This window comes from Rhamphochromis sp. 'chilingali', assembly GCF_963969265.1.
Source record: "Rhamphochromis sp. 'chilingali' genome assembly, chromosome: 16".
Lineage (NCBI taxonomy): Eukaryota > Metazoa > Chordata > Actinopteri > Cichliformes > Cichlidae > Rhamphochromis > Rhamphochromis sp. 'chilingali'.
Window position 1 is genome coordinate 734,701 of NC_137943.1, and position 20,869 is coordinate 755,569.

Here is a 20,869-nt window from a genome sequence, read left to right on the forward strand (position 1 = left end):
AAAGAGAAACCTCCTGTTTGCAAACCAGCAGTGCAACAAGGCTGACCAAACATGCGTCTCAGCTCACACTGACCTAATGTTTTGGCGTTGTAGAACGTGCGTGAGAACAGTACCACCGTCACCTCGTGGCTGCAGTTCTTCTCCTGGTTTGGGATTAAACATGCGAGGAGCGTGAGAATCATTCGTATGGTGACTGAGAGGAAACAGCAGCGTGCTGATACAAACAGGGCGAAGGAAGAGAAGCACAAACCTTCCACTTAGTGAAAAGGTCAGACAGGAAACCATTGACAGCCTTTTCAAAGTAGAGGTCGCCTAAGAGAAACGGCTGGATTAGACACGGCATGAAAAGCTCGCCTTAAAAACAGAAACATCAAATCATCTTACCGTAGATGTCAAAGTCCCACATCTCACAGCTCATCTGGATAAAGATGTAAACCATGGCAGACGTAGATCTGAACACCACCTGTGTCACAGCAGCATAGTGTCTGACAGCAGGAAGCAGGTGGAGAACACGTTTGTGGCGTTTTCCTCCACACCAGGGGAGATTTTATATCCAATGGAAAACAGCAAATCAAGTTACCGACACAACAGCTGTTGCTTCTTCATGCAAGTCTGAGTCCAGGTGTGAGCTGTCCTGTTCAGCACCAGGATACATGTGAAGTAAGCTACATCCTACCACAGGCTACAAAAACACTGATTCACTTTCTTTTAGCTCTTTAGTCAGTAAAGTAGTGATGCAGGACCAGAGGAGGTCAAACCTTTCAGTCGGAACTTTATTGATACTCTTGGTTATTACAATGACATGTTAACGTCTTTGCAACATGCGGACACTGTGGGATGGATAAAAACAGGGCCAGCGTTTCCTTGGCTGCGGTAACGACAGATGGCTGCATCAGCATCTTCTTCCACTTACCCTGGTGTCTTCACTGATGTAGCCACAGGTCACCTTCTCTCCTTTCACCCAGAGTTCACTGGCCTGAGCTCTGAAGATTCAAACACATCTTTAGTATGACAAACTCTCACTTCATTCGCCATCGTGAACAAAGCGTAAATGTCACTAGCACTAAAATGCCTCATCCTTCTGGTTAACCCTTACAATCAGCGCTGTGAAGTCATTTCATTTATGTACCTGATTCCTGCGAACTCAACCTTCTGGGTCACGTAAGCACATGTGCTCACCTGGAAGGAACCAGAGCACAGCAAACGTAAATACCACTGCGCACGCAGCATTCAAATGGACCTGACGCTCACATGGCCCACCAGGCTTTTCTTCAGTCTCCACATGTCTCCTCTGCCGATGTACTGGTCCTTGAACGTCAGCTCCACCAGGTCCAGCGTTACATCCTGACAGACAAAAAACAGACACTGTGTCCCAGCGACGGTCGAGGGGCCGAGGAGCGCTCGGAGCCAACGTACCTTAGGGTCGACGATGTTAACGATGACATCCTGGTATGCACGCAGCTTGAAGGCCTGTGCTACAGTCTGGTCCACACTGATCGTCTCTGTGTAACGACAACATGTCCATCAGCTGTGAGGCAGAGCTATCATATTACCCATGTACATAAACACACAGCGCCAGCAAGCATGAAAGCTGACATCAGGGCCAAAGGAGCCCTGCAAGTACATTTTCATTTACAGTGCTGTTTTTAAACACAGCACAAAAACCCTGGTAACAGCTCAGGCTTCAGACTGATCCAAGCATTCAGATGCTGCCTCTACACGTGTGAGCAGGGATCAGACCTTGATCAGCCCAGAAACAGAGAAAAGCTGTCTTAAAGGGAAACGACTACATTAAAAAGTCAATCGTATCGTCTATTGCAGCAATAAGCCATCAGGTTTTATCTTATAAAGAATAAATGACACGTTTAAACACCACAAACACGCTGCTACCTCAGATTACCTTTCTGTAGGTCCTCTTTGAGGCTCTTCACCTGCAGCAGGAGGGGGCTGGGAATATTTCACAAGGGACAAGGCCACATTATAGTTTCAATGGCAGACGCTTACCCCTATAAAAATACAGCAATCTCACATAATCTCACCTGTATTCATCGGTGGGATGTGCAATCTCAATTATGTTCCCCAAAGTGACTTGAGGGAAAACTTTTGGGTTGACAACCAACTCATCGTCTATTCGGAGGATAAGTTCATTTGCAAAAGCAATCAAATCTTTGCAGAGAAGCAAACACGGAGAAGAGTCTCTACTCACCGCTTCCACCGAAACCTTTCTTGTGCAGCACAAGCTTATAGGATTTACTGGTCTTCATGGTTTAACCGGCTGGGAAACAAAACCACGAGACCATCAGTGACATCTCAAACCAATGAGAGAGCTGAATTCTGGCTCATATGAAGGTATCGACTCTGCCATGGCATTTTCCCGTGAGGACCAACAAGCAGCTGCCAAGCAGGACTTATACAATAACGGTCTTAACTACTACTTAACACTAAAGGAAGAGATAAACACGTGGGCACGAAGAAAACAGTACCTGAACTCTATTTCTCCAACAATTCACTGCCAGCAGCTCAGATTGTCCACGGATGGTGATAGCATTGTAGCCTAGCAAACGACAAGTGGCTGTAACAGCTTACAGCATCGACCTGACAGCAGCACCAAGGCGGTTATAACTACCTACAATGAAAAGGCATCCAAACAACTCAGATCAGGTTTAACTACTGCTTCCAGGCAGACATATATAGCAGTCGTGTGACTGACTATTACCTACACTCTGTACGCTTCCTCCATATCATGGAAACGAGCGATGCGATTGGTTCGTGGCAGTTCAGAGAGCGTGTTAGAAAAACAAGAGACTAACTCCGCTCATTTCCGGCTTCGCTTTTTTTGGCACAATAATCCGAGTGTTAGATTTCCGGCCAGTGCAACACAGTTTAACAACACGTGTGTGTGTGTGTGTGTGTGTGTGTGTGTGTGTGTGTGTGTGTGTGTGTGTGTGTGTGTGTGTGTGTGTGTGTGTGTGTAAAACCGTGTACAGGTGAATAGAATTGACTTTCTGGGGATTTATTGGCCTGAATTATTGATCATAGATTAAGCCAGGTCACACCATACACATACCCATTTTAGCCCTAAACTCATTAAAAACAGCGTTGTGTTGTTTTTTTAAACATTTCAGAAAAAAAGAAACTAATTTGATAAGATCTTTGTAGGAAGAACGAGAAAAGGTCAGAGCTAAAGAGACATATTCTGGGTGATCTTTTCTTTACATGTAAAACAGTAGATTGTCTGCTGGTAGTAGGAAATCGTTCACGAAAACTTTGCGTTGGCCGGGAATCGAACCCGGGTCAACTGCTTGGAAGGCAGCTATGCTAACCACTATACCACCAACGCATGTATAGGCTACAGAACGGTCTGGTAAACTGGTGTTTCGGTCATTCAACTTGACATCGACACCAGTGTCTCCGTAGTGTAGTGGTTATAAGATAAGATAAGCTAACCTTTATTTGTCCCACACGTGGGAAATTTGTTTTGTCACAGCAGGAAGTGGACAGTGCAAAAGTTATATAGCAAAAATTAGAATATAATAAGAATAATATATTGTATACAACAGAATGACGTTCGCCTAACACGCGAAAGGTTCCGGAAGCAGTGGTTTCTGTTTTTTGTTTGTTTAAATGGCTAAATATCTATGGGCTTTTTTTGTTGTATGGAAATACAAAACACAAAAAACATGCGCCCAACGTGGGGCTCGAACCCACGACCCTGAGATTAAGAGTCTCATGCTCTACCGACTGAGCTAGCCGGGCAGCTGTAAACGAGGGAAAAATACTTTGACTTTACCTACAGTGTTAGGGTACAGAGCTGCTGTTATTGCTTATTGCTGTGTGTATGCCCAACAATACTTTAAGTGTTGATCATTGTAAACGGAAAAGTTAGTAGACTAAGGAAAAGACAAGATTTTTTTCGTCAAAATTTACGCGTTTATTCTCCTTGAAGGGCTTTAAGGATCGTGTGTCTCTGTGGCGCAATCGGTTAGCGCGTTCGGCTGTTAACCGAAAGGTTGGTGGTTCGAGCCCACCCAGGGACGGCACTTTTTGTTGATTATTTATGGTGTAATTGATCATTGGTGTAGCCCGGGCAAATTCACATATGGTGAATATGCCATGGTCGACTTTCAAGCTTATGTTTTTACATAAGCTTGAAAGACATAAACACAATGTGTAAATTTGAAACAAAAACATGGTTGCTAAAAAATTACAGATTACGCCATGGTTATGGTGGGGAATGTCTCCCTTGTCTTCACTAAGATTGTTTTTGTTCCCTCAAAACTTGGGGTAGCCTTAGATCACATCTATCATCTTTAACTAATGTATTAGAGCATTAATTAATGCAATATAGTCTGCAAGACTGAATTCTTCTGTTTGTGTGGTCTACAGATAAAGGAGAAGTTCAAGAGTTCAACCACTGTAAGCCTTGAATGGCTACACTTGACCATTGCACCCCAAAACTGATGGATGTCATTTTTTCAAGGGGAGGAGCTAAGGGAGTGAGAATCAGGCAGCTCAAGGACATGCTTCTTGAGGTAGGACAACTCTTTAGACTTTGGGTAGCTTTGAAATGCACTTTGTTGGCAGTCACCCATGTAGTTTATACTCATACTTTATTTTTTCTTAAATAGCACAAGACAATTGAAATACTTAGAGAAGTAGCCATCTGCTGCCTTATCACATACCTTGGAGAGAAGGAAGAGGACCTTTATTCATGCAAGTCCATATGACAGAGAATGTGCATCTTCTTTTTGTTTTATATTTTAATTTGAATTATGGTTTTGATCAACTGGTCCCTAAATGCAATTGACACCCCTTTCTCAACGAGAAGTCTGGGCTCGGGTGAGCCTGAGTGCTGAAGATATCTAACTATTCGGAACCATGGTAACAGGGTTCTGGTTGATCGGAGCTGGCTTGGCCCTGACTTATCGAAGAATTAAGGAAGCGGAACCGGCTGTTCAAACCCCCACAAGGCTGCCCGCTGGGATTGGAACAATCTGAAGAGGCGTGAGTTTCTCAAAATGGGCTCATTGAGTGCAGCACGGATAAGATCTTGGAGAGGCTACGGCTGCTGTGAATACTCAGAATAAGATCTCTGACTGCAGACTGGATACATCTAAGAAGGGCTCGCTCGGAATAACATCTCTGGGCGCAAATTGGATGACATCTTGGGGAGGCACACTGCCGTGAGTTCTCAGAATTGGCTCCTTGAGCACAAGAAATGACAACATCACAGAGCACAAGTATGGCAAAGCTCACGGCTCTCCAACGGGAGATTGAGAGACCAGTGTTGGACTGTAGAACTGCTTTGAAATTCATATGAGCTGTTTGCACTAAAGTAAAAACCTCCATCACTTCATGTGCATACCCCTTCGGCACCAGCTGTGGGCTCAAGGCTGGAGCTGAACAACAACACCCTGATAACGACTGTGTTGAGTCTGTTCCTTCCCATTCCATGCAAGGCCACCTGGGTTGGCTGTTAGACTGTTTACTTAGCCTGGCAGGGTGAAGGACACTGACTCAGCTGAACTCTGGACACACACACACATACATATACACTGATATGCACTCCTCCCTCCTCCCTTTCCAAACGCCTTCGACGCTTATTCCCTTCCGATGCTGACGGCGGATCAAGGAACCAGCGCACGCAGGCCCGGATGTGCTGTCTACACTGGCTGTCTCTCACCCTTTACCCATCCCTGTTGCTTGTCATGTGTTTCTTTGGTGTATTAAGAGTTGTTTCGTGTGCAGAGGTGTTTTTTCTGTTCTCAAACTGATCTCCCTGTTGGAGCTCAGTCTGGGGGGAGTTATTTTTTTCTCCTTATCTTTCCTCATGTGGTGCATTTTGCATTGTTATACCTCTGACCTGTCTTCCCCATGTGATGTTTGTGTAATGTATGTATGGTCGGAGGGTAAGATGGCCCCGCCCCTTCCTGAGCCCGGTTCCGGAGGTTTCTTCCTGTTGAAAAGGAGTTTTTCCTTTCCGCTCTTGCCAAGTGCTTACTCAAAGGGGGTTGTCTGATTGTTGTCTGATTGCTGAGGTTTTCTTTGTATTATAAAAAGTTTCTATTTTAACATTTTGTGTTGCAGGCTTGTAGATACTACGATAAAACAGAGCACACACTGCCACAGTTAAACTGCGAGGTCCAAAACAAACCATAAAAAGTAAACTGAAGAAATAAACTCATTGGCTAGATAAAGACCATATTTCACTCTTTTTTTCTTTTTCTCAAAAGTAACCGAAGCAACAGACGACTACTTTAACTTGTTTTGTTTTCCATAAGTAAAACAAGTAAAAATGCTGTGTCCACTTCGGCCTCCTCAGTCCATAACACTGAGACAGATATTGCATCTAATCATATTAAACAACACAACATTATGGTGACAGTGATTATGACGACTGTGAAGATTAAGCTTATTCCCTCTGCTCTAGCTCCACCCCCTGTAAGCCGGCACTCCCCGCTCTCAGCCAGATCTCACACTATCAGTGAATCACAAGATTGACTGACTGGCTTTTAAAACCCATTCTTATTCATCAGACAAAGGTAAGAGCTGGTCCTTTTTTTCTTTAGAAAGCATGCATTGGTGCAAATATTTATTTTTGCATTGAAAACCGTTAATGTTAATGCTGCTGGTGTAAGTCTAGCCTTTGACACACACTGAGTAATGTCATTGTTCGGCAGATGTGGTTAACACTCAGTTACTTTGTTGTTTGGTGTTCCACAAACATGTTGTTGCATATAAATCTGTTTATGTGTGCTTCTGCATTTCTTCATTTTCTTAAATCAATTCTTATGTGTTTTCTTACTGACTTTTCAAGCCATGTCATGTTAAAAAGCATCGCCCTCTAGAGTTAAAGTTCACTTCTTTAACTGAATGTGAGCTCATCGAAACCAGTGAAGGAAGAAATGAAAGCTTTGACAACCTGAACGAATTAGCTGCCTCAGCCTAACGGGCTTCATCAGTTATATGACTGACGTAGCTTTGCTGTCATCGACCGCCCAGCTGTCTCAGCAGCTTTCAGTGTGGCATGTACTGGTGTATGAAAGCAATATATCTGGAATATTTAGTGATCGCAGTTGCTAATCAGACGGATGCATAGCAAATAAAGAATAAATACAACATTTTCCAGCACGTCTTTTTATGCACAATTGCCTGGTCTCAGTTCATGTGGGAGGCAAAATAAAATAAAAATTAGAGCAATGATATGCACAGTCTTTTAAGATTGTGACAGTGAAGCTCCTCCCACCCAGCAACATCAATGTAGCCACGTCATTTTTCTGTGGGCTGTTTAGTTGAAACTTTGCTGTCAGCTCTGTGCTGATACTTGAATGTGTCACTAAAAGAAAGACATCGTGTTGCTCATTAGAAGTTATGTAATGTAACAAATGGCTTTGAACTGGGAGTACAGACAGAACTCCAACGTTTCTGTGTTTTGACAAGCATACAAAAATGTTTGAGTAATGAGCCATAAAACAGATAAATAACGCAATCATGAGTCCATCAGCTTCTTTTGAATCAGTTACAATGTTGGCATTTAGATCATCGCTAAGCAGGAAAAAATCTTTCCCATTGTAAAAACGGTCACAGAGGATTTTGCATTTTCAGGGTCATACCAATAAAATAAATATCTAAATAATATTCATTCTAAATAATAAATAAAATAAAACTTCATTGTCTTGTTTAGCTTTCATTACATTTTATTGGTTTTAGCTCACAAATGATGTCATATCTCACTCACATATATCTATATAAGCTGTCCTAAGTGTGAGTGTCAGACTCCTGGTAATCTCATCTTAATCTGATAAGTAAACTTCAGCCTAGTTTAAACTAAATGTTTGTGACAACTGTGTGCTTAAATGCATGAATCACGCTGCAGATATTCACACAGCAAAATCTCCACTGTTAAATTAACACTAGAGAGAGTCTATATGGGTCCACTCCTCTGAGTGTTAAATACAACACTGTTGAGTGTTAAATTATGTTTATTAAATGTTTAAAGGTAACCTAGTCAGTTTTGAAGATTAACAAAGACTAACACTGAGCAGTGATGGTTTTCTAACACTGGAACATTTCTAACATTTTGAGTTATTTTCCAGTGTTAGAAAATCAGCACTGCTCAGTGTTAGTCTTTGTTAATCTTCAAAACTGACTAGGTTACCTTTAAACATATAACACTGTCAAAAGTGTTAATTTAACACTGGAGATTTTGCTGTGCAGATTTGGAGCTGTCACAATGTTGATTAGTTGTGACATCAAGTCAAAATGACACAAGCTTATTTAAGCTAAAGAAAACATTGTTCAAGTAGCAAAAACACTGTTGTCTACTCTGTGTGTCGCAGGCTTCCCAAAGGATGTCTGCCACCACTCAAGAAGAGGACGAAGTGCCCGCCAATCACACAGGTCAGCGACGTCACACGATAGTCTATTACAGCTGGATGCAAAACTCGGGGGATTCAGGCTATTATTGCCTTCGATGCTGTTTTGACTCGTGGTCGCCGACTCGTGGCGCTTTGCACTCGTGAAAACACGTTGCTTTGTTACACTTCTTTGTGTGTCTCCAGGTCCCAAAGGTGTCATTAATGACTGGCGAAGGTTTAAGTTGGACAGTGTGGATCAGACTGTCCCTCAGAACAAGAGAGAGCTGCTCAGACAAATGTCCAGTCCTCGAGATGATGACAAGGAGAGACTCAACAGAAAGGTGAATGGAAACATCTGGAACAATATAATCCTAGTAATGCCACAGAAAGGCATGCAAGTGTAAAAACAAGTGCGGCAGTAACATATGTTTTCTCAACTGTAGATGAGTGTTCAGGAGTATGAGTTGATCCAAGATGAGGATGAACGCTGCCTGAAACGCTACAGAAAACAGTGTATGCAGGAAATGCACGAGCGCCTGAGCTTTGGTCCCAAGTTTGAGTCCGTCCATGAACTTGAGAGCGGAGAAGCCTTCCTTGAAGTCATAGAGAAGGAACACCGGTTGACCCTGGTGGTGGTCCACATCTACCAGCATGGTGTCAAAGGTCAGGTGTTTGAGGGGGGTGCATATTCAAGTGTAGTCTCAACACGAAAACAATAAATCGATATTCACCAAACAGCCACGTACTGGACACAGTGTGGTTTGCTAACGGCTGCGGCTTCTCTGTGCTTTGTCAGGCTGTGAAGAGCTGAACTCATGCCTGGACTGTTTGGCTGCTGAATACCCCAGTGTTAAATTCTGTCGCATTGACGCCGTGGCCACCGGTGCTGCCGAACGCTTCTCCTCTGAGGTTAGTGCACTGCTACTTTGCTGATGAAGAATTAGACTTTTAAATGCACTTTCAGCTCCAGAACGTGTAGCACAGAACTTTGTTTTGGGTGTAGATAGATAGAATTTTATTTTGAACGTGCAAATATAACTGAAATAACAAGAAAAGCATCTGGTTTTCATGTATATCTCTGTGTCTACACAATGTGTGTGCTTGAAGAGGAGTATGATGTCGTTACACTTGTTCTGTTCCGGCGCCCTTATTTCAAATGTCCTTATTTACAAATCAATATTCAGAGTTTGACATTATATGTTTAACTATATACAAGTCTACACATAAACACACATAAAACAATTTCAGCACGTAAACCGAAACAACAACAAACGACATTTTCTACATAAACTAAGCACCCTATGGTCAACACTAATCTATGAGCTTATTTTATATCTGTGTGACAAATACCTTAATGAACACTTTAAGCTTGGGTTACTCTGGCCTTGATCTATAAAAATGAGGACAAGTGGACAACTCAACCCCTGCAGGGTTCCCCGGGTTCTTATTTCCATCCTGTTCCCTATACTGAAAACATTCTTTTAAAGGTTTCTTGTCCAGGAAATATTCCTGTGGCTGGGAGTTACACCGAGCACTTCCAGTTATAATGGCTACAAGCTCATTTGGAGTTTTGCTGCTATTCTTCCAGGTTCTTCCTACCCTATTGGTGTACAAGGCTGGTGAGTTACTGGGTAACTTCCTGGCTGTGACCAAACACTTCAATGAAGAGTTCTTTGCAACGGATGTTGAGGCCTTTCTCAATGAATATGGCCTCTTACCCGAGAAGGAATTTGAAGCATGTGCTGCTGATGAGGATGAGGGAGGGGAAGTGGAATAGAGCATTTATGCAGTGTGCTGGAGGGGAGCGAATACAAGTAGAAAACAGGATGGGTGCATCTGACAGTGAGGGGCAAATGAAAAGGAGAGCTGAGGAAAAGAAGTGGAAGAACAGCAGCTGGGATATACATGTTTTTAAAAAAAGCACACAACTGTGCATACAGATAAACATCCAGCAGCTCAAATGCTGAATCTATTTAGAGACTGGTAGAAGTAAACCACAGACGGCAAGCAGGTCTGTGCTGAAATACTGCTTAGCAGTGATGTCATAACTCTCCAATAAAAGATGTCTTCATCACATCCTGTCAGTGTCTGTCTGTCTTTTTTACAATTAGCAATATTCATATTTTAATGTGACGTATATGAAACATCATCCTGGACTGCAGAGGTGGGAGGGAACAAAGTACAAATACATCTGTGCTGTATTCTTCTGACAACGTTTTACTTTTACTCCGTGCATTTTTAAACAAACTTCTGCACTTTCTCAAAGCAGGTTCGTTTCTTTTCTTTTGACAGACCTGAGTCATTATTTCACACTGCGCGCCTCGGTGTCTCGAAGAATTTAAGCAGTTCTGAAGGCAAAAGAAGATCCAAGCTGGTGCTAGCAAAGTGTAACTAATGAAGTCAATTTGTCTTTTGTCTTCATTTGGATCACAAAATATAATCTGTTAATTCATGTCTATGACAGCGTTTCCCCCCTAAAGACAGTGAATCACTTTTCATGTCTGACAAGACTCCACTATAATAGACCGCAGGTGGTGACGATGAGTCGGGGCTTTCATCCTCTTTAATTATCCAGTCTGTTCTGTCATCATTACACATTAGGATTAAAAAAAGTACTTTGAAGAAGGACGGTTACATAAACCTCAGCAGGGTAAAAGAAGGAGGCGGTGTACAGGGTGCATTTAGGTCATTATGCCAATATTTCGTGGCCATACTGGACTCAAATGTTTCATTTTTTACTAAACTGATGTGTTTTTAGTGGAGCTTCTTGATTTATTGGGCAACTTCTATGAAAATACCCTCCTGCTATAAATCATCAACGCATCGACTCCTGATTAGTGCAAATATCCAGTCAATTATATGGCAGCATGGCAGGGAGTGCGAGCATTTAGACATGCAGGCATGAAGGAGAAGGGTGACTTTGAACCCTGCACGGTCTTTGGACAGGCTGTGTGACTATTTCACAAACTGCTCATATATTAGGATTTTCCTAACAACCATGTATCTGTAACAATTTATAGGGAAAGGTCAGAAAAAAAGAGAAAATATGTAGCGAGCCATATTTCTGTGGCCAAAAATAGCTTGCTAAAACTCAGATGAAAAAGGACCAGATAAGCACATTGATAAGGTTTCCAAAGCTTCTGTAACTAAATAAGGTTTTTTTGAGCTGTCATGTGGCGAAATGAAACAAACATTGACTGACTGCTTTGAGGTGATAGGAAGGCAACAGCAAGCCAAATAACTCCTACACTTCAGCAGCAGCCTTAGCAATAGAAGATCCCTCCGAGCGTTACCACTCACAGCTAAGACCAGGAAACTGAGGCTCAACAAACCTGGGAAACATAAGATTGGAAAAACGAGTTTTCATTTCTGCTGCAACTTTCAGATGTTCTGGTCAGAATTTAGTGTGAACAACATGAAAGCATGAATCCATCCTGTCTCGTGTCAACAGTTCAGGCTGCTGGTTGTGGTGGTACAATGGGTTGGAGGACATTATCTCCTCACACTTCGGTCCCCAGCTGACTGTTCATCATTTAATCACAAAGGCCTGCTGAGTGCTGGTGCCGACCACAGTAACGGCTGCTTCCAGCAGGGTACCACGGCACAAAGCTCAGATCACCTGTTGGTTTTTTACAGTTTTTCTCAGTCGCTTTGGTGCTTTTCTCAGATCAAAATGAAAATTCTCAGAACCATTAGTGCAACCTCCACAGATCTTTTCACTTAATGCAAGATATTTTGACTTGAAATAAGTGAAAAAATCTACCAATGAAACAAGTGAAAATTATCTAGTTTTTCTGTAGCTTACTGGAATGTTGCTTTGTAGCTGCTTTTGTCTTATTTTAAGTGTAATGAGATATTTGACTAGAAATAAGAGAAATATACTTGGTAAGATTTTGAGTTTTTGCAGTGTACCGTGCCACTATCGAGAGCGTGCACGCCATCCCTGTGTGGTACCCTGGTTGCACAACAGCTGACAAGAAGAGGCTGCAGAGGGTCAACAGTACTGTAGAGAAGGTGATCGGCTGTCCACGCTCCTCCCTGGACTTAATTGCCAGGTTGTCTCTCCAGAGCCAGGGCACTTATAAAGGGCCACCTCCACCCTAACCACCACCTCTTCAACACCCTGCCTGCTTGAAAAAGGTTTAGATCCATAATCCCGTGGGCTGTCAGAACTCTTAATGCTAACTCAGAGTGTGAACAGACTTCTCCAATACACCCACTCTGTTGCTGCTATTGATCAACTATGTGCAATATCTCAGTCTTTCCACGTTCTGTGCAATATTTTGGTCTCAGTGGAATTACCATCCCCACCCTAAATGACCATAGCCCCTCGACCTTTATTTATTTAATATATTACATAACTGCCCTTGTATACAGCCCCACAATGTTTCAGTTTCAATGTTTCTTACGCATTGTTACGGCCCTAGTCTAGGCGTGTAGAGACGCACATAAGGCTGGAGGAGAGAGAGACAAGTACCCGCCCTGATTCCCAAGCCAAACATCCGAAACCAGCTGTGAGTAAAACAAAGGTTATTTCAAAGGTCAGGAAGCATAGCTCCAGGGTGAGCCTAGGCCAAAATAATAAACAAAACCAACTAAGTCCCGCCAGTACGGAAGAGGATTAGGGCCACTGGGAAAAAAAAAATCTGAGAAAAAAAATTCAGGTGTCACGGTCTGGCTGGGGCAGACCATAAGTGTTCCAGAGGAGGACTCAAACGCAGACCAAAACATGGTGTGGATAAACAAAACAAGCCGTTTATTGAGACTAGCAACGAGGGTACAAAATAATAGGGCATCGGTGAAAACTAAACAATAACCTAAACTGGGTGAACTAATAACAAAACATGAAAAAGCTTAACCATAGTGAACTGACATGGATGAGCAGACGACCTGACAACAAATGACTGAAAGCACACGGACTAAATACACACAGGAGGAGGATGAGGGAAGTGGGAACACATGGGGAAACAGCTGGCACACATGAACATAATGACGTCACAGTGGGAGAGTAAAACTGAACACGATGAACACAGAAACACCAGACCTCTTCACAATAAAACAGGAAACATAAAGAGACATAGACATGACAACCCGAACTTGACAACGTAAGACACAGACATGAAACGCATGAAGAGCTGGGGAGACTTAACATAGTTGGAAACACGAGGGGGAAATAATAAGAACTAGAAACACCTAGGCATGATAACAAATGAACTTAGGAAACCTGACGGGCTTACATAAACTAAAACTCAAAACGCTGGGCCAACAGACCCAGGATCATGACATCAGGAAAAGAAGAAAAAAAAAGACGTGCCCACTTTTTTCCCCCAGTCGCCCTAAACAATATATATAGTATATATTTATGTATGTACATTATGGAATGCCGTTTAGAAAAATATTATATATATATTACAATGAAAGTCTGAATATATAGAATGATCTTCTGAATATGCCAGATGCTTGGGTTTTTAGTGAATTTGGTTGTGTTCATTCAGAAAGTAAAATCAAACACACTTTTCTGTCTTACACTTTTGTGACGGTGGCATAGTCACACAATGTTGTACATAATGGCATAATACAAAAAACGACTTGAACCTTCACATGCCTCAGGTAAAGTTTTATTAAGAAAAAAATTCCTTTGTAAGGAATTCTAAGTGAAGCCATTTCTCAGGACAAATTAGGAACACAAGTTATTCAAACGTATTACAAAACTAAGCAAACTGCAACTGACCCGATGAAATCCTGCTTGGTATTCACCTATTTTTCAAAGAACGACTTCCACTCAGCTATTGCTTTCTTATATGCACTAGTGGCATCTCGATCAAGGATGGCATCAGCGATGACCTCAGTTTGTATGACAGAGAGGACCGTTGCAACACATTTCAGGTATGTTAAGTGTAAGGTGTAGTAACATGCCATCAACACCAACATTCCTTCCCAGAAATCCTCCAAGGGGAGAGTGGTCACTGCTATGTTTCCCACAGCAACAATGCTGGTTGTCCCAGCAAAAAGCAGCACTGGGGAGGAGAGAGGCCGCTTCTCCGGGTATAGCAGAGCATATACGGCAAGGCCGGGATGGTCCATTTGGTAAAGTAAATCCGTTGGGCATCTTTCTTTGCCTTTAGACAATAATTCTGATGCAAAAGAACCAAACGGGACAGGCGGGAAAAGAAAAGACAACAAAACAAAACTTCTCGGCTGTCAGTCGGTTTGTTTTCTTTCCAAGTCAATGAACATCCTTCTCTTTTGTTGGTGGTTCGTTCTTCTGACCTCTCCTTATCCTGGTCACATGTCTCCACTTACCTTTCACATGCAGTGATGCAGGACACGTGGCGTGCAGAGACCATCTCTAAAGACCTCACAGTGATTTAAGAGCACCATGCATCCAGGACAGTGACAGATCTCCTCACAGACTGTACAGCTGACAGCTGTTTTACAACCCGGCCCAGGCGTCTCGTCTCTGATTGGTTCTTTATGTTTAAAAACTTCAGCAACAAATGGAGTGACCTCTTCATTCTTCATGTTGTCATGTTTCTCTAGAGTTTCATCTCTCTGTGTTTTACTGCAGTGAATCTGATTCTTTCTTGCAGATTTTGGATGCAGGCTGTCAGTCTGATACTTTGCTTTAACATTTTAAATGCTGCTCTTGGCTTTGGAGGTGCAGTTTCTTTCAGGAAGGCTGTGAACTCTTACATTCCTCTCTCTGAGCTCAAAATTTAGTTTCAGGTATTTTTCTTTCTTATCTTCAAGCTGGCCGTTATTAAACAGGAAGTGAACAGACCGATTCTTCTCATTTTTGGCACATTTAAGTTTTGCACCTTCAGGAGCTTAAATGTATTTTTAGGTTTTCTTCCATCTGAGTGTGATGAGAGCTATAATTTTTTCCTTACATATCGTTACAAAGAATTTACACTGAATCAAAGACGTACATCAGTCGGTCACCCAGTCGATTGTCTGTCGCCTTCATCGCCAGACCCACTGCACTAACTTCATGAACTCCATCCAACAAGTCCATCATGTTCAGTCCCTCTGGAGTCTCCATATCCAGGAGTGTTGATGATGGCCAGAGAGCAGGGCAGAGTTTCATCTTCAAAATCAAAGATCTCGTACAGGATCACACCTGATGTCTGACTTCTTTTCTCCTCCTCTACAATCCTAAACCAGACTTCATCCTCCCACTTCACTCCCATCGTGTAGTTGAGCAGAGTGTTGACCAGAGCAGATTTAAGCCACAAGTAAGATGGTTTTATTTGTCTTGTCTTGATTTTTTTCTCCAACAGTCATTCTGTGACCCACACAAACATGTGGTCACAACTGTAAATTCAGCGTTGTTACATATGGAGGTAATTGCGCATGTTTCACTTTGCTGCTGTAATGAGGTTCACAAAGTTTTGTGTCGCAAGAGAGTGCCATATCACTTTGGACAGTAGAGGGCAGCAGAGTGCCTTGGGACTGAGTTGTGTGCACAGATGAACACTGTGATGTTTAGTCTTTCATAATTTAAGATGTTTAGGATGTGAAGTGTATTACACTGTATTTACATGAGCTATTCCAGCTCTGCCAACCTAATAGCTATGCTACGTGCCTGAGTAATGGTGGATGCTATTGTCTTTTAGCAATAACACCCGCCTCCATATGAAGCTCTGATCCAGTTGTGTTTACAGTTCCTGTACACTTGTGTAACTTTGTCTTCATTGCAAGTGTTGTTTTTGGGTAGCGTGTGTGTAAAATGTTCCGAGGTTACATCGTTCATGACGCATAATTTGAAATTATTTATGTTTATTTTACTCCAAGATGTGGTGTGTGTATTGTTTATGGGGTTAACCTTCTTCTAAAATCTGGTCTTATTTCAATATTTCTGTCCAACTATTTCACGTTGTGTTTGAGCACAACTTGTTGGAAATACCGTTTACTCCTTTTGTTTTATTTTAATTTGTAGGAAAATAATACAACATCCGCTTTGTTCCGCGTACGCACAGATGGGCCTTGATGAAGCACAATTTCACCTCAGCGCTTCCTTATTGGGAAAATCTGCACAAGTGCTCCCTCTACAGGGAGGAAGTCTGCCCTGCTATAGAGTCTCTGCCCTGATGTGGGAAAATGAGAAATTGAGCACAAAGATAAGGCTGTTGAAACACAACACCATCACCATCCCTAAAACACACTGTTCTCTTTCATTTTAACAATCTGTTTAACAGAATAAAACAACTATTTCTAATGGTAAATAAAAGTCACAAAACATCATAATTTCAACTGGGCAAAGTTGAGTGTTATAGGATGGTTAATTCGCCCTTATTTCCATTGAAAAGGTCCCCAGCAGTTTGTTCTGAAGGAAGGAATTAAGTTCAAATAAATGGAAGATATTTAATAGGGTGGAGGAGCTGTGTTTCCATATGAAATAAACTGAAAGACCAGAAAACTGGACAAAGGTATGCAATACAATACAAAATATACAAGTGATGTACTAAAACACAGCTAGATCCAAACTGTATGACTGACATGTAAAAATAAATAACTAATTATGTGTGTGTGTGTGTGTGTGGGCGGGGTATCCTGAGAACTGAGTATTAAAACTGCCAAACATCTCACTGTGAAAGGAAGACTGTAAAGTCCTCAGGTGGCCGTTCAAGAATGCACAGTCTGTAATTCCATCATCAGTCTTTCTTGCAGTAACATCCGGCACCAGCTGCAGACGAGACAACGTGACTGAAGTATATGTATACATATATATATATATATATATATATATATATATATATATACATACATATATATATATATATATATATACACATACATATATATATATATATATATATATACATACATATATATATATATATATATATATATACATACATATATATATATATATATATATATACATACATATATATATATATATATATATATATATATACATATATATATATATACATATATATATATATATATATATATATATATATATATATATATATATATATATATATATATATATGTAGTTGAGCAGAGTGTTGACCAGAGCAGATCTGTGCTGTCCCCTCTTCTCTTCACCCTGTACCCCTCTGACTTCTGCTACAACTCTGAATTATGCCACATTCAGAAGTTTGCAGATGACACGGCCATCATGGGGTGTATCTGGGATGATCAGGAAGAGGAGTACAGAAGTCTGGTGAGGAACTTTGTCGCATGGAGTCACACAAACCACCTGCAACTCAACACCTCAAAGACTAAGGAACTGGTTGTGGACTTCGGGAGGTCCAGAGCAGGTCCACTGCCGGTTCAGATAGAGGGGGAGGAGGTGGAGGTGGTCAACAAGTACAAGTACCTCGGGCTGTGGGTGGACAATAAACTGGACTGGTCATGCAACACAGAGCACCTGTATAAAAAAGCCCAAAGCCGACTGTACTTCCTCAGGAGGCTGAGGTCTTTTAACATCTGCAGGAAGCTCCTGAGGATGTTTTACCAGTCGGTGGTTGCTGGAGTACTTTTCTATGCTGTGGTGTGCTGGGGGAGCAGCACAGCAAAGAAGGACTCATCCAGGCTGGAGAAACTGATCAGGAGGGCTAGCTCTGTGGTCGGCATGAAGCTGGACACTCTGGTGACAGTGGCAGAGAAAAGGACATTAAAGAAACTGATGGACATTATGGACAATGCTGGGCATCCTCTGCACACGGCCATAAACAACCAGAAGAGTCTGTTCAGTGACAGGTTGCTTCTCCCCAAGACAAGAACTAACAGACTTAAAAACTCCTTTGTCCCACACGCCATCAGACTGTTTAACTCCTCTCTGGAGGGGAGAGGGAGGGGAAACAGGAGGACAAAGGAGGGGGGAACAACTAAGCTGTAGTGCCTCTTCACCTCACTGTACAATACCTTGTGCAATACTTTTTGTAAATAGTCAACGGTGCAATAGACTCAATACTTGAAATGTGCAATTCACTTGTATTTTTATTTTTATTCCTATTTATTCTATTTATCCCCTTCGTATATTTTATTTATATTTGTCTCTGTATTTATATATATGTGTGTGTGTGTGTGTATATATATATATATATATATATATATATATATATATATATATATATATATATATATATATATATATATATATATATATATATATATATATATAATATTCTGTAACTCTGTAACTTCTGTCGGTGCTGTGCTTTTTTGGAAATCGAATTTCCCAGAGGAACCCACCCGAGGGATTAATAAAGTTCTATCTAATTTGCAATGGACCCCCCTGCAGTTCACCTTCTGGAATCGGGGTGGATGACGCTCTCATCTACCTGTTACACCGATCCCTCTCTCACCTAGAGCAGGCAGGGATGTTTTTTGGCTTCTCCAGTGCTTTCTACACCATCCAGCCTGCACTACTGAGGGAAGCTGGAGGGAGCCAGAGAGCCAATGGTACCTACAGAAGTTGATGTTGATGATACAGCCATCATCGGATGTGTATCACACAGGAAAGAACAGGAATATAGAGGGGTCATCAGTGACCGTTTTGGCTGGTGTGAGACCAAGACAAAGGATATGGTCATACACTTCAGGAGGAAGTCACCCCCTATAACACTGGTGAAAATCTAAGGAAAAGACATTGAGATAGTGGACTCTTGTCCTATGCACGGACAGGGACAGGAGCAGGACTGACAAACTGGTGTGGAGGTCTAGCTCTGTGCTGGGATGTCCTCTGGAGTCTGTGGAGGCGGTGGGTGAGAGGAGGATGTTAGTGCAGTTGACATCCATCATGAACAACCCACATCACCCTATGCATGAGTCTCAAGTGTGCTGAGCAGCTCCTTTAGTCAGAGACTGAAACACCGTCGCTGCAGGAAGGAGCGCTTTTGCAAATCATTCATCTCAACAGCAGTTAGACTCTATAACTCCTCAATCACTCTGTCATGCATAATCCACCTTTTATATGTATGGACGTGTGCAGGTATATGTATACATATGCAGTGTTGGGGAGTAACGGAATACATGTAATACCATTACGTATTTAAAATACAAAATATGAGTAACTGTATTCTGTTACAGTTTAAAAAGATGGTAATCAGAATACAGTTACTTTGTTGAAATGAAGGGATTACACAGCGGTCTTTTTCTGTTTCATGTGTTAGACTGTCCCCTCTCTATTTTTGGTTTCCACGCCGGAACAAAACAGGCATTAAGAGGCTCTAAGTCCTGTGTCTCAATCCCGCGGCCCATGTCACCTCTACTTGCAGTCTGCATAATGATGTGACAAAATAGTTTTCAAAAGTTTGAAAATTATTTAATAAAAAGGCAATAGGCAGAGCATACCCCTAAAGCATGTAGCCTCGTGGGCAGTGTAGCCCAGCTGTAAGTAAGCTATTAAGACTTCGTGTTTTCCTCTGAAACAACAAGCTCTGTTGCAGCAGCCTTTCAACGCCTCTCTCTGTCTCTGCTAGCAAAGTCGACCCAGACAACAAAGTAAAGCTAGTTTTCAGCTATGAGCCCGACATGAACCCGACGTATTAGCCAGAGGTCCCTTTACTACGGTTCGGAGCCGCGGACCTGTTTTATATACGAGATCGCTGCAAAAAGTGCAGCCTGACCTAATGTGCACCTACTGTTACTCATTTATATTAAGATTTAAACATCTAGCTGGTGTTGGTGTGGAGAGTAACCTTCAGTAACAGTAACAAATCACACAGCAATAGGACATTCATGTAGTTGTAAAAAGCACGATAATATATAAAGAAATCCAAAGTATTCAGAATATGTTACTCTTATTGAGTAATGTAATGTAACGGAATACATTACAAAATACGTTTTGGGGCATGTAATCTGTAATCTGTAGTGGAATACACTTTAAAAGTAACCTTCCCAACACTGCCAACCACCTACAGTGAAGTTGGGAGAGGACTCAAATGACTTGGGGGGGTAAACGCCATCCAGTCCTGGTGTTTACTTCAGAATCTACCACTCATCTTTGGAGACTTAGTTTGTCCAAATGATCAGCACTGGTATTTGCTACTGCTGTGGCTGGTGCATATTGTGTTTTCACCAGTGTTATCAAAAGGTATCACTATTTTCTTGAAACACCTGATCACCGAACACCACAGGTTTGTTTCCACACAAGAAGCTGCTACCAAAGCATCACTTCATGGTGCATTATACTCAAAACAGGACCATTTTTGCATAGCTGATTCATGCGGTATGAAGCGAAACACAGCTTCTTTACAAAACAATTGAAAAGTTTAAAAAATGTAACTAAAACTATAAAACAATCAATAAAACATCAAAGTGATTTTGCTTCCAGGTGGCGGACATTTGACCCCAGGAGACTGACCACTGGACCAGGTAAAATGCTTTCTTGAAATACATCTTGCAGATTTAGTTGTTTGTATAAAAGTCCGATGTGCAAAGCCAGTTTTTCACACGTTCGTCCGTGCTGTTGTGAAGGATGAGAGGTTATTTCTGATTACTTTTGCACTGCACACAGCACGTCTCAATGAGCATTTCAATGCTTTTCTGAAAGT

General features: G+C 41.8%; 2 protein-coding genes and 1 pseudogene across 7 annotated transcripts in view; 1 reads left to right on the top strand and 2 right to left on the bottom strand.

The window, feature by feature from the left end:
- The window catches only part of depdc5 (DEP domain containing 5, GATOR1 subcomplex subunit), a 25,286-nt gene extending 22,527 nt beyond the window's left edge, over nucleotides 1-2,759 (bottom strand). For all 5 annotated transcript variants that reach the window (XR_013969140.1, XM_080861340.1, XM_080861338.1 and 2 more), the window contains exons 1-11: nucleotides 2,484-2,759; nucleotides 2,207-2,275; nucleotides 2,040-2,127; nucleotides 1,901-1,947; nucleotides 1,417-1,502; nucleotides 1,261-1,344; nucleotides 1,130-1,179; nucleotides 914-983; nucleotides 385-463; nucleotides 251-312; nucleotides 74-143 (exon numbers count right to left, since the gene is read on the bottom strand). Coding sequence is in view for 4 of the 5 variants with exons in the window: in XM_080861340.1 (XP_080717466.1) it covers nucleotides 74-143; nucleotides 251-312; nucleotides 385-463; nucleotides 914-983; nucleotides 1,130-1,179; nucleotides 1,261-1,344; nucleotides 1,417-1,502; nucleotides 1,901-1,947; nucleotides 2,040-2,127; nucleotides 2,207-2,264 (694 nt within the window). In the remaining variant the exon portion in view is untranslated. The remainder of the gene's footprint in view (nucleotides 1-73; nucleotides 144-250; nucleotides 313-384; nucleotides 464-913; nucleotides 984-1,129; nucleotides 1,180-1,260; nucleotides 1,345-1,416; nucleotides 1,503-1,900; nucleotides 1,948-2,039; nucleotides 2,128-2,206; nucleotides 2,276-2,483) is intronic.
- The window catches only part of LOC308413020, a 219,212-nt pseudogene that overhangs the window by 63,411 nt on the left and 134,932 nt on the right, over nucleotides 1-20,869 (bottom strand). The window lies entirely within an intron of this gene.
- LOC308383419 (phosducin-like) lies at nucleotides 6,467-10,413 on the top strand. Its single transcript, XM_080861348.1, has 6 exons — nucleotides 6,467-6,542; nucleotides 8,340-8,400; nucleotides 8,562-8,698; nucleotides 8,801-9,020; nucleotides 9,154-9,266; nucleotides 9,946-10,413. Exons 2-6 carry the CDS (start codon nucleotides 8,352-8,354, stop codon nucleotides 10,132-10,134), a joined length of 708 nt encoding a protein of 235 aa, XP_080717474.1. The 5' UTR covers nucleotides 6,467-6,542; nucleotides 8,340-8,351; the 3' UTR covers nucleotides 10,135-10,413.